General features: G+C 41.5%; 1 protein-coding gene across 2 annotated transcripts; it reads right to left on the bottom strand.

The window, feature by feature from the left end:
- Positions 1 to 2486: 2486 nt before the first annotated feature.
- Positions 2487 to 11927, bottom strand: ttpal (tocopherol (alpha) transfer protein-like). Of its 2 annotated transcripts, none has more exons than XM_063464874.1 (6): positions 11861 to 11927; positions 11047 to 11273; positions 7907 to 8150; positions 7539 to 7732; positions 7092 to 7202; positions 2487 to 5761 (listed from the first exon to the last, which is right to left on the bottom strand). In XM_063464874.1, exons 2-6 carry the CDS (start codon positions 11254 to 11256, stop codon positions 5483 to 5485), a joined length of 1038 nt encoding a protein of 345 aa, XP_063320944.1. In that variant the 5' UTR covers positions 11257 to 11273; positions 11861 to 11927; the 3' UTR covers positions 2487 to 5482. The 2 variants fall into 2 exon arrangements, with proteins under 2 accessions (XP_063320944.1, XP_063320943.1); XM_063464873.1 differs by lacking the exon at positions 11861 to 11927 and adding an exon at positions 11724 to 11854.
- Between the last annotated feature and the right edge of the window lie 365 nt (positions 11928 to 12292).

Here is a 12292-nt window from a genome sequence, read left to right as displayed (position 1 = left end):
GATATTTAAAAATAGCTCTTGCTCGGCCATCAAAACTGAATCTCCACTCATTTCTCAAGTATTGCTTGTTGTCCTGTCCAGGTAGTCAGAAATTATGTATGACATTGTTTATACTTATTTTAATGCAAAACTATAACAGAAAAATATATTACTATGGTGCATTACAACCTAGTCATGGGTCCGGTGTAATGGATTCAATAAAAGCACAAGTGATAAGCTATAGAAAATAGTATTTTAGCTTTTGGAATTAACTAAAAATAAATTTAAGGTGTGCAAAACTAAAATATTTTTTCTAACCAGTGGGGTGTGGATATATCTTCAGCACTAAAGTGTTGTCAAACTTGCCAGATTCTCAGTTTTGTTTTTAGTCAACACTTCTCTGCAGTTTAATAACCTAAAAACAGAAAGAGACTCAAGCTCCATCCGCAACAATCAATAAAAAAAACAATACATTCAAATATTTTTTGTAACTTTTGAAAGCTCCAACTGCTTTCACATCTCTCAATGACTAAACTGAGCATGATATGTAAAATCAGAGCAGTGCCCCTTTAACTGTCTCACTCACTAAACCAGCGTCATGGAAACAGCAGAGCAACAATAACAGTGTGGGTTGTGCAGAGTTAAAATAAAGTTAAAATCTTATGAAAGAGAGAAGAGAGAAGAAATTAATGAGTTCTGTGTTCTCGTTCCAGATGGCAGAGGTACAGCAGCAAACGAGCAGGCTCACAAGCCACAAGTTATTTTAATCTTTACTGAAAGATATACTTCATTATTGTCTAAAATACATATATATTCTATAAACTAAATCTATAAATCCCAGACTAACCTAATAAAAATTAAGAACCAGTTATGGTACAGTAGCCTAATGCATATTTAAATGCCATCTTCATCCTCAGTGTTGCTCTACTGTCGCTAAACAGGATGTCCAAAAAAATGTACTCATAGCACTACATTTGCTGCTGTAAGGAACAAGTAGCATTTAATTCTGAGGTACCATTTTAAATGTGTAATATGTATTTTATTTTGAAAGTTCACTCACTGCTGACCATCTAGACCCGGCTGCTGCCCATATGGTTGACATTTCAACCTTTTTGGTTTGAAAAACAGTGTGCAAGTGTGCTTTGATGTAAGTTTCCACTCATTGATGTGGTATGTTTCTAGAAGTATTACTCTTGCAACAGTGCTGTGTACATAAACCCTGCTGGACTACAACATTTTGCTCCGCCTGTCGTCAATATCCTTCAGCTGTCTCTGCAGTAATTCAGTGAGCCCTCACATGCGAAGTCATAGTCAAGCTAGCCGCACCCCCAGCCGCACCTACAATGTTGTTGCACCGTTCTTACGCATATTACGGTACGGGTGCCGACTGGCTTAGAAACACGAGAGTCTTCTGTATCCTGGCATTTGTCACTATTTTACTAATCAATCCACTTCGATTTTTGAAATATTAGAAATATATATATGTATTAATTGATGGTTCTTACACTACACTTAAGTATATAATAATAACTTAAAAAAAAAAATATATATATATATATATATATTCTGACTACTATTTTTGATATTGTCTATATTATTAATGTTATAACAAACTTTAAGAGGTGACGCAAATATTTCACTGGATTCTTACTCTGGGTTACCCTCACTCTTTCCCCTCCAGCTCACAGCCCAATGAACTGTAAGGTTTCAGAGAAAATTAATAGTAAACTTTACCCAAATTACAATACTGTACTTTGAATATTTTCAACTTTGAGCTGATACCAATGCAGTGTCGATCCTCTTCAGTTTGCTTACCAGCCTTGTGGAAGTGGAGCATGCTGAAACAGGTAGATAACTCTGACAACACTGCATTGGTTGGGTGTATTGAGGGTGGGCGGAAATCAGAGCACAGGAATCTTGTAAGGAACTTTGTTGAGTGGTCCGGATGAAATCACCTCCTCCATCTGAATGTCAAGAGATGTTGGCTGACTTCCAAAGGAAAAAAACTGGGACTATGCCCATCAACATCATGGCCGTGGAGGTCGAAACACTGGACAGATACAGGTACTCTAGCACTCACCTGAATGACAGATTAGACTGAAAGACCAGCAGTCTGGCAGAAATCATGTGACAACTTGATAAAAATGTACTTAGACGAATGGAAACTTCAAAATGCTTCTCAAAACGTTAAGAGTTAAGAGTTTTCCAAAAATATAAATGTAAATGTAATGGCAATCTGAGAAGAAAAATGAGTACTTTGTATGTTCTTTTCTGATTACAAGCAATGGAGTACTTCACTGTCCTAAAATTAGTGCACCGAAGCAAAAGATCAGAATGCTTCTCCCAGCGCTGCTTTTGTGGCGTCTTTGGAGACCCATGAATCCAATATGGGAAACTCAGCTCAAGACAGATGCAATTATGTTGTGAAAATACCCGCAACTTCCCTAGAGCCTGCAGCATGCCAACAACAGCATCCACATAACAAACAAGACACAAATAGCATGTTCTCTGTTTGGCTTTTCCTTTACTATCTTCACAACAACAAATATCCTGCAACACAACACAGCTTATAGTCAGACATGCTTAAAATAAAAATACAAAAGACTGAACAAAAGCAAGTTAGCTTTACCGCAAGAAAACAGATGCAACATTATTGCACATTTCTGTACATGGCCTGGTGTACAATTTGGCAAACTGGAGGTCTGTAAAGCCAGGCCTCAATGTTCTAGATTTCCCCATGTGACCCCTGCGATCGGGAACGGCCCTGTGTTAAGACTGTGTGATGAAACACAGGCAAACGGGTTTAAAAAAAATAAAACATAAGGCAGATTATCTGAACTTAAAAGATAATCCTCTTAGAAGATTCAAGCCAGGAAACTTAACCATCAGCTAAACAAAGGCTCTGAAATACTCTATGAGTTACATATTTGGCTAAATCTTTTTCGGGTAAATCTATGACATTGTCCTTTCTCTTGTCCTTTACAGCGATGAAGTATAGCCACTCTTATGTAAGACGAGTCCTGATGAGAACAAATATGAGTTTTGGTGCACACAAAATTGTCAACCAAATCCAACATCATTTAAGGCAATGTACTAGATGGTAGCACACGCAGAAACCTTATGAATCGTGGGGCAATGCAACCATGCGGACTGAGCACTAATTGCCAATATAACACCGAGTATAAGGACGCTAAACAAAGTTTAGGAAATGTGAGTTGAAGAAGCATTTGTAGAATTATTTCTCAGCCAAAAATATTAAATATCCCCATCTGTCTTCAAATGCTGTTAAACTGGTAAAAATGTGTACACTGAAAGCAGTTTTTCCCTTGCTGTAGGGAGCCTGCTATCAAAGATTGAGGACAAAATCCACAGTCTTCATATGATGCAGAAAGGCTACGAGCCTTCATTGCTCAATCATCCAAATAAGAGGATGACTTCAAGAGTTACAGCGTTTTCCTCCCCAGGCAGCGTTTCTGTGCTACTCAACAGTGAAGGTCCAATATCAAAAAAGCCATTTTCAAACATGCATTGCAGCGTGGGGCTTTTCTGGGACTTAAGACTGTGTGTGATGCACGCTAATAGCAAACTGGCTGGTCTTTAAACTGCCAGTTCCCTGGTACAAAAAGTGATGTCAGATTGCAGCAATGTGTGAATAATGCAGATAAAATTGTGAGTGGGCATCATGTGTGCTGCCGCCTGCACGCTCTAACCTGGCAGCACGCTCGCTGAAATCAAATAGTATTTCAGGAGTATTTCTAGTACTGCGAACAAACTTGAAGCAAACCATTTCAATACTGTAGAAAGCATCCCAGCCTAAGACTCCTGAAGGTTTTAAGTTCATATGTGAGGATATCTCCATGTGGAATGTGAATTAAAGAGAGAAACATTAGAAGACAAACTATAATTGTCAACTAAATGTATCAATCCAACCACTTTCTATACTACATTTCAAATTCACAGGAGTTGCAGGGTTGCAGAGAGGGTCGGAGATTGCGCCAACTGACTTTGGCAATACATGCACAGGGAGAATATTAAACCCCTTAATATTAAACAAGGTTTGAACCTGGAGATTCTTTTGCCAATGTGAAACAGTGCTAACCACTGCACCACCCTAGCTAAACACAAAAGGAGGACTGTGGATTTGGTCCCCGATCTTGAAATAGGATTTTAGAGAAATGGCAAGCAACACTGATCCTTATACAACCGTTGCAAGAGCTTGGTTCGCCTAGCCGGCAATAAGTCGTTCCCAGTGGGTGATGGGCTCCGCCAGGGCTGCCCTTTGTCACCGATTCTATTCATAATTTTTATGGACAGAATTTCTAGGCATAGCCAAGTGGCGGAGGGCTTTCACCTGGGTGGTTTTAGAATATCATCTCTGCTTTTTGCAGATGATGTGGTTCTTTTGGCTTCAACGGGTGATGGCCTCCAGCTCGCACTGGAACGATTCGCAGCCGAGTGTGAAGTGGTGGATGAGAATGAGAATCAGCAGCTCCAAATCTGAGGCAATGGTCCTCAGCCAGAAAAGGATGGAGTGCCGAACTCCAGGTCAGGGACGAGTTCTTGCCCCAAGTGGAGGAGATTATGTATCTTGGGGGTTTGTTCACGAGTGACGGGAGAAGGGAGCGGGAGATCGACAGATGGATTGGTGCTGCAGCTGCAGTGATGCAGACGCTGTACCGGTCTGTTGTGCTGAAGAGAGAGCTGAGTGTAAAAGCAAAGCTCCCAATTTACCGGTTGATCTACGTCCCTACCCTCACCTATGGTCACGAGCTGTGGGTAGTGACCAAAAGAACAAGATCACAGATACAAGTGGCAGAAATGGGCTTCCACGAAGGGTGGCTGGCATCTCCCTTAGAGATAGGGTGAGAAGTTCAGCCATCCGGGAGGGGCTCAGAGTAGAGCCACTGCTCCTCCACATCGAAAGGAGCCAGCTGAGGTGGTTCGGGCATCTGACAAGGATGCCTCCTGGGTGAGGTGTTCTGGGCATGTCCTACCGGGAGGAGGCCATGGGGCAGACGAAGGACACGCTGGAGAGATTATATCTCTTGGCTGGCCTGGGAACGCCTTGGTGTTCCCATGGACAAGCTGGAGGATGTGGCTGGGGAGAGGAAGGTCTGGGCTTCTCTGCTTAAGCTGCTGCCCCTGCGACCCGGCCCCGCATAAGCATAAAAAGATGGATGGATGGCAAGCAAAATCTGTTGTGAACCAATATTATAAACCCCACCGATAATCAGTTCTTAGAGGTCATCAATATTGGCTGAACATGCATCAATGTATGAAAAAAAAAGCATCTTAACCAGTACCTGGAGCTGCCTTAGATGAATGATTGAATGCTGGGCTACATGTGAACAACAGTAGACTATACCACCTAAGTGCTGCTTACTTAGTAAAATAAATCATGTATAATATTGGCAACTTGCCCTGTAAAAGTCTACACATATGTTTCTTAAATGAAACAGAAAATGTCCTCTCAGTGATGGGAGCTCTGCGACTACAGCGAACATCAGTAACAGTAGTAAAGCTGAGAGCGCAGCCCCCTGAAGGTGTCGTCATCATGCCCGCTGGCCTGTTCTCCTTCAAAGAGCATGGACTCTGGAAGCACCACGCCCTCTAGTGGATCCGGCTGGCAGAACTCCACTACAAATTCCTCCTCGCAGTCCAGCAGCAGTCTTGACCACGCACTCATGTCCAGCTGGCCCGCGGTGCCGCCGTATTCCTCTGGTAGGACCGATCGTGGGATGTTTCGGTGCAGAGAGCGCAGATCTGAACCGTGGAGGATGTACTGTGTAAGAAGAAGACAAAGACATGTCAGCGACCTCACCTGCAGCTTTAATATTTGATGTGATGAATGTAATTTTAGATTTATCAGCTTCAACTTTCACCTTCCTACAAAGCTTCACCTTTGCCATTTTCATACTTGAGATGTTTTATGAAAAAGGTTCAGGAATTAAAATCAACCTCACATTCAAGAACACCTTCTCGTGCACCTCTGTTCGTTTGTTTTCAGCCCAGCTTTTTAAATTTTTTTTAGATCCCTCAGAGGAAGTCTACTTCTGTCCCTTTGTACTTCTGCATCTGCAATGCACGCTGAGCCTCCTGCAGTGTTAACTTCACTCTCATTTTCTGGAAGTGTATGAAGCTTCAGTGAGCCAAATCTGGCAAGCAGGACAGGTGGTGAGAGAAGATTGTTTGGTTCAGGCCAAAATAACTCCTGTGTTTTTAATGTGCTCTATGTTGGCACCGGATAACGTGCTGGCACGCACAATGGTATAGGTCGATTCCATTGGATGTTCGCCCTCACACGCCTCAGGACATCACACAACCCAGTCACTGTTGAAATAAAAATGACGAGAACGCTCCTGGTCTCATTTCTCACTTGACATTCTGCTTTTAAGCTTGGAAACTGAGGATATTTTGTTTGAGAACAGCATGGTCCTAGAAGGAGACTTTCAGACTCACCAGTGACAGTGAAAGTGGTCAAAAAAGGGCGTCCACTGAGCAAACTAAAAATGGCACTCACACTGCAAGCTGTCTGCACATGCCCAAGGAGAAGACTTGGAATGGGGGCTGGCCATGTGTAAATGTAATAAGTGTTGCTGACCACCCTTTGTATGCCAAGAAGCCACTTTTGCGAGCAAAAATGAAAAATAAAATAATCTGACCACTAAATGCCATGCACAGACTCAAATTTGAACACAGAGGTGCATTTACTATATCCAAATTATTGCAAACTAGTATCTATTTATTTTGACTGTACCTGCTGATTTTTTGTTGTTTTTGCTTATATATTAACATAAAAAAAAGATAATATGCCACTGTTGCATTTACAGCTTGTTTTTGTTGACCCCAGTGTTAATTACAGATGTGTTACTATGCGTTTTAATGAACACAACACAAGGCTTACCATACCATTTTGAAAAATTGTTGTTCTGTTTGACCATTTTGGTTTATTTCTCTGAAAAGGAAACGTGCTTAGCTTTTCAGTTTCACAGATGAAAAAGACTATCAGTTTGAAACACAGGCTACAGAATAAAATGAGGGGCACGATTCAAAGCGGGCCTTTGTTCCAAACAAAAGAGTCAGAGACAGTACAAGAATACAAGAATAGTTACCCTCTCTGCCATCTTCTCCTTGAGAAACGGCTTAATTATAGCAAAGATCCCTTTGAAAATCCGCGGCTCATTAATTATGTTAACGGCCTTGATTCTGATCGGAAACCCATCCTGTGAATTAGAAGAGAAAACAGTCACAGCTGGGCCTTGTCAAATGATTCACACATGCTTTGTGTACTTATGTAAATATCAGACACTCTGCAGTCACGACAAAACACCACAGGCAGCGTTCAGGAGCTGCTGTGACTGACAAGTTTTGCACTAATTCCATTTTTTACTGCAATATCATCAGAAATAAGAATCATTTTGAGGTAGTGATTCATTAAGTAACCATCTCAGGGTGAAACTAGCAGAGTTAATTCCCTTCGACATAAGAATATCATCATCAGATAATGGCTTTATCAAATAATACTCATTATTGCTCACATTAGATTTTTGATGTCATACCTGGAGGATGCTCACAACTTTTTTGGCGAGGAACGGGCCTGGATTGGATGCTTGTGACATGCCCACTCCGGTGTAGTCTGCTAAAATAACAATGCCGTTCACCTGCGTTTCCTCCGGCTGAATCAGTTTCTCCAGAGTCAAATAAATCGCTCTAACATTGTCAACAAATGGGTAATCATTTGGTTTCCATTTTCCTGTAAAACAGTTAGAAGTGAGTAATCGTGCATTGTGAGCGAACGCTTTTCCTTGATAAATTGTCAGTATTACTCATTCACAATAATATTTAAGTGTGTGAGTTTGACAGAATAATGCGTCAGATAAATCGAGTATTGTGTGAATTTTCCAGTGACGATGAAGCCGACACCAACCTGGGCGCAGACAGAGGATGTATCTTCCGTTGGGGTCCGGCCGTGGCAGCACTGTGAGAAAGCCCAGGTCGAGGACGTGTTTCACTGTGGATGGCTTCAGGTCCTGGAACACCTCTGGCCAAGCCTTACGTCCTGCATGGTAATTGAGGAGCAGCTGCAGGGCACGGTCATAGTCGAACTTCCTGGCCCGCAGGAAGCGCAGCAGGAAGGCATCATCAAGTCGTGTCCTGAGATTGGGCTGTTCCTGCAGAGCCAAGAGGAAAAAAAAAAAGTAAATTGAGAAAAAAAAAAAAGAAAAGAGGGAAGGTCATGAATGGCAACAACTAGAATAAACAAAATACGGCTTATGACTAAACAAAATAAAACACTGAGAAAAATGGCTAAATTAAGCTTGGTTAGCATCTATCTGTCCATTCTTTACTACTTCTCCAGGCCTGGGTTTCACTGGCAGCAGTCTAAGCAGAGATGCCCAGTACTACTCCTCCCTGTCCACCTCCTCTAACTTTTCCAGGGGAGCACAGAGGTGTTTCCAAAGCCAGCCAAGAGATAATCTCTCCAGCATCTCCTGGGTCTACCCTGGGGTGTTCTCCCAGACGGACATGACTGGAAAACCCCACTTAGAGGCACCTGGGAGGCATCCTGGTCAGATGTCCAAACCACCTCAACTAGCTCCTTTTCAGCCTGTCTCTAAGGGAGGGCTCACCCCGTACCGTACCTATCGGACCAATCCCCAGCTGGCATAAGTGGAACTAATAAATCATTACAAAAGAATCTGGTTAAAATAATCTTTTAAAAAGTTGTCAGAATAATTGTATCAATGTAAGGTCAAACTGCTTGAAAATAACACCTTATAATAACCCAAAACAAATCTGTCCTATTGCCAGGTGTCAATGCTATTACTAAACTCTAAACTATTAGAAATTCACCATTTAGCCACAAGTAAAAGGATCATTGCACTTGCTGGACCAAGTGAAATGATCCTTTATTCTGATAACATGGGCACTTCAGTTTATTTTTAGTGAACCTTCTTTGTTCAAAGGACCAAACCTTTGAGACTTTTCCTTCACTAATAAAGAACATGTACCACCGTTTTAGGGGAAAAAACCAAAACCTTATTTTTAAAATGATTTACGTCCATTACACATTTTATAATAAATTTACGTTGAGCCTTCAGTGGGAATGTGTGGACTTTAAGTTAAGTCTACTGTGCTATAGGCTGAAGAGGAAAGAAAGAATTCAGAGGTGGACCACCTCATTGCTGGAAATAACAAAACTACAGATCATATTTCTATAAGACTAAGACTCCAACCACTGTCAAAAAATGTCTGCAAGACAAACAAAGACAATTCACATGGACCGCAGTGCTGCTGAAATGCAACAAATAAGTAAAATTATTTTAATTGACAAACAATTGAAATTTGGCCTTGTTCAATAATACCTTTATTCACTGCTTTTTAATGCTATCAAAACACTATAGCAGAAAAACATGGGACCTGAGCTAAAATCCATACTCATTTGTCACAGGTCATAGTGTCATTGGAATATTGAACAGTGCAATCACACACTGTATTTTTTCCTAAATGTCATGTAGGAGAGTTACAAATACATTAAAAAAAATAAAGGATGTGAAACGGGACATAACGTGGAATCAGACCCCCACATCCACCTTCAAGAACAACCTTAAATCTGAACTCTGAACGTCTAAAGCTTTGTGATATATTTGGGACAGCACTGACAAAATCTGTCCTCAGAGAAAAACAGAAACACTTGCCAAAGTTCTCAAAGTACCATTGTAATGGCTATGGCAGGTGTTCCCAAGTTCAAAAACACAAATAATACAATATTACATCAACCTTATATTTTTAGGGTATTAAAAGTTAATATACTATCCTAAAAACAAATGGAAGTTTGTGTTTTAAGGAGAGTTTATAGACCAAGACCATAATATATGTATATACAGGCTATTTTATGGGAGATATAACCTCCTCTGGATGCAACACAGGCAGCTATCCATCTCCAAATGGACCGGATAAGAGTCAGGATCTGTTGCTGAGGAATTGCTCTCTATTCCTGCAGGAATGTGGCCTGGAGCTGTGAACTGGTTACTGGCTCTGATGAACACAATGACCCAGTGTGCCCCAGGCAAGTTCAATAGGAGGCAAGCTGGCAAATGAAGTGTCTGGGTTTGCTTCTGTTCCAGAAAGGCCTGTTCTACTCTGACAGTGTCAGGCCGTATGTCAAGCAGACACTGTCCTGCTGAAACAGCCGCAGGGCGCTGCTGCAGGAGTAATACAAGTTCAGGTTAGAGCACCTCAACTCGGTACCTCAGTCTGGTCAGAATTTCACCAAGAACAATAAGATCAGATGCTCTCATGGACACGCAAAGCTGCAGCAACAGGATCCAGAATGCCAAAAGCCTGGCCCCAGTCAACGTCAGTCAGTCGTGGCATGGTGCCACTGATAACAATGCTGTGCATACACTGTTTTATTGTGCCCTGATTCCACTGGCAAGAGAATACAGCAAACTGAACCAATTCTCGGTTGTACAAGTGAGCTCATTTGTGTTAAACAAATTAACAAATTACCAATCTCGCCACTGACTAAAACCAAACAACTGGAACTAAAAACTACTTCACAATATAAAACTTGCATTTCTTTTTTTGAGTACCATATTATGTTTTATCACAGTGGTTCTCAAATGGCGAGCTGAGGCACACTGGGATGCCTTGAGATTTTGCATAAACCACACACTGCAGATGTACCAAAAGTAATGAATGAGATTTAAATTCACTATTTTAGTGCTAAAGGATCTATTTCAAAGTGAGGAGGTAAAACGGATCACTTTCCTGTGTAGAAAACATTAACACCAATAGATTGTAGGTGAAATTTAGGCCCCAGTGCTGCAAACATGCCCTGAAAAGTGCCTAATAAAAGAACTGATTATTTTTCCGATCACATGTAGGCTATTTTTGGCATATATGAATACACTTAAATTTCATACTGAAAATTCCTTCCTGTATTTCCTTACTAACACTTCTCAAATTCTTCGCAAAGGTACAGTCAAATGTTACTTGAAAGCTTTCAAATTTTTGCCCTCTGCTTTGTAAGTTACCCTTCCCTGCATCATTGTTCTGCCCTACCTTAAGTATCATGTCCCTCAGTGCTTGGACATCCCGTAGACGCCATTCTGGCTTCTCTTGGAGCTCCTCGCGTGCCTTGGCCACCAGTTCAGGGGTCAGGGTACAGGAATAGATGGGTGGTGGAGGACTGGGGAACCAGCTGTGCCCTGCAGCTGCTGACGAGTCCACTGTAGGACCACCGAGATCGATGGACTCATGCTGATCGGCCATGGAATGACTGGGTGAAGCTGTTAGGAAACAAGCACGGGTGAGGGGAATTAACTTCTAAATACCATAGCTTTACTTCAAATAAGAGCAGCGATACCCCACGGCCTGACACCTTCATTATCAATAATTAAACGTTATTATCATATTTTGTACCAGTAAGTTGCCCCTGCACAGTAAATGTACAGCAGCACAAAATAAAAACTGTTAAGTGCCTGAACATTAGAGTAAGTGTCAGGTACACTCACAAACTGCGCAGTTTTAGTAAGTAGCTCAATTTCAGCTAAGTTTAGCAATAGATGTGGGGACACGATGTTCCCAGATACACAAGAGCGGGATGCTCTCCAGTAACTACCCAAGACTGCAAACACTGCATGCATTCACTCAAGAATGAGTCACAGCGCCAGAGATTCTCAGCTAATACAGCCTGAGCCTAAACAGAGCATATGTCCGGATAATGACTGAATACTGACCAGAAAATGGGTCTAACGGTAGCCTTCAATGACAGACATAGAGTGCTAAAAGGCCGCTGGTAAGTGATATATGAATTCAGAAAACATCCGCAAAGATCAAAGCTACAAAAACCACTGTCAAAAAAATCACAACGGACCTGTCAGGAAAATCCCTTTTCCGGGTACAGAGCCGGCGTTAGCTCATTGGTGCTTTTGTAACACGTGATGCACTGCGCCGATGAATCGTGCGTCTTTTGTTTTGATGCCGATGCTGCGTTCAAGTTTGATCGGAAATTAGGCAAACCTATATGTCACAAAATTAATAGCGTGACTGTTATGTCAGCCTGCTGTATTTCAAATTCAAATGCGATCTTGAAATATCCAGCTTTTTTTCTTTTAACAAATTACAAACTAATTCGTTTCAGGATTTACTAACATAAACACGCACCTGGGTACCTGAACCTCACATCTCTAAAACCAACAGTAACAGAAACGCACACTTTTTCAAAACACTGTTGTTTGATTCAAGCACCAGACAGGTAATTTTATAGCTCTGGGGTTTTATAGCTGTAGGCTAATGTAATGATCTC

Source organism: Pelmatolapia mariae, linkage group LG20, assembly GCF_036321145.2.
Source record: "Pelmatolapia mariae isolate MD_Pm_ZW linkage group LG20, Pm_UMD_F_2, whole genome shotgun sequence".
Lineage (NCBI taxonomy): Eukaryota > Metazoa > Chordata > Actinopteri > Cichliformes > Cichlidae > Pelmatolapia > Pelmatolapia mariae.
Note: the sequence above shows the minus strand (reverse complement) of the source record. Positions and strands in the feature narration are given on the sequence as shown.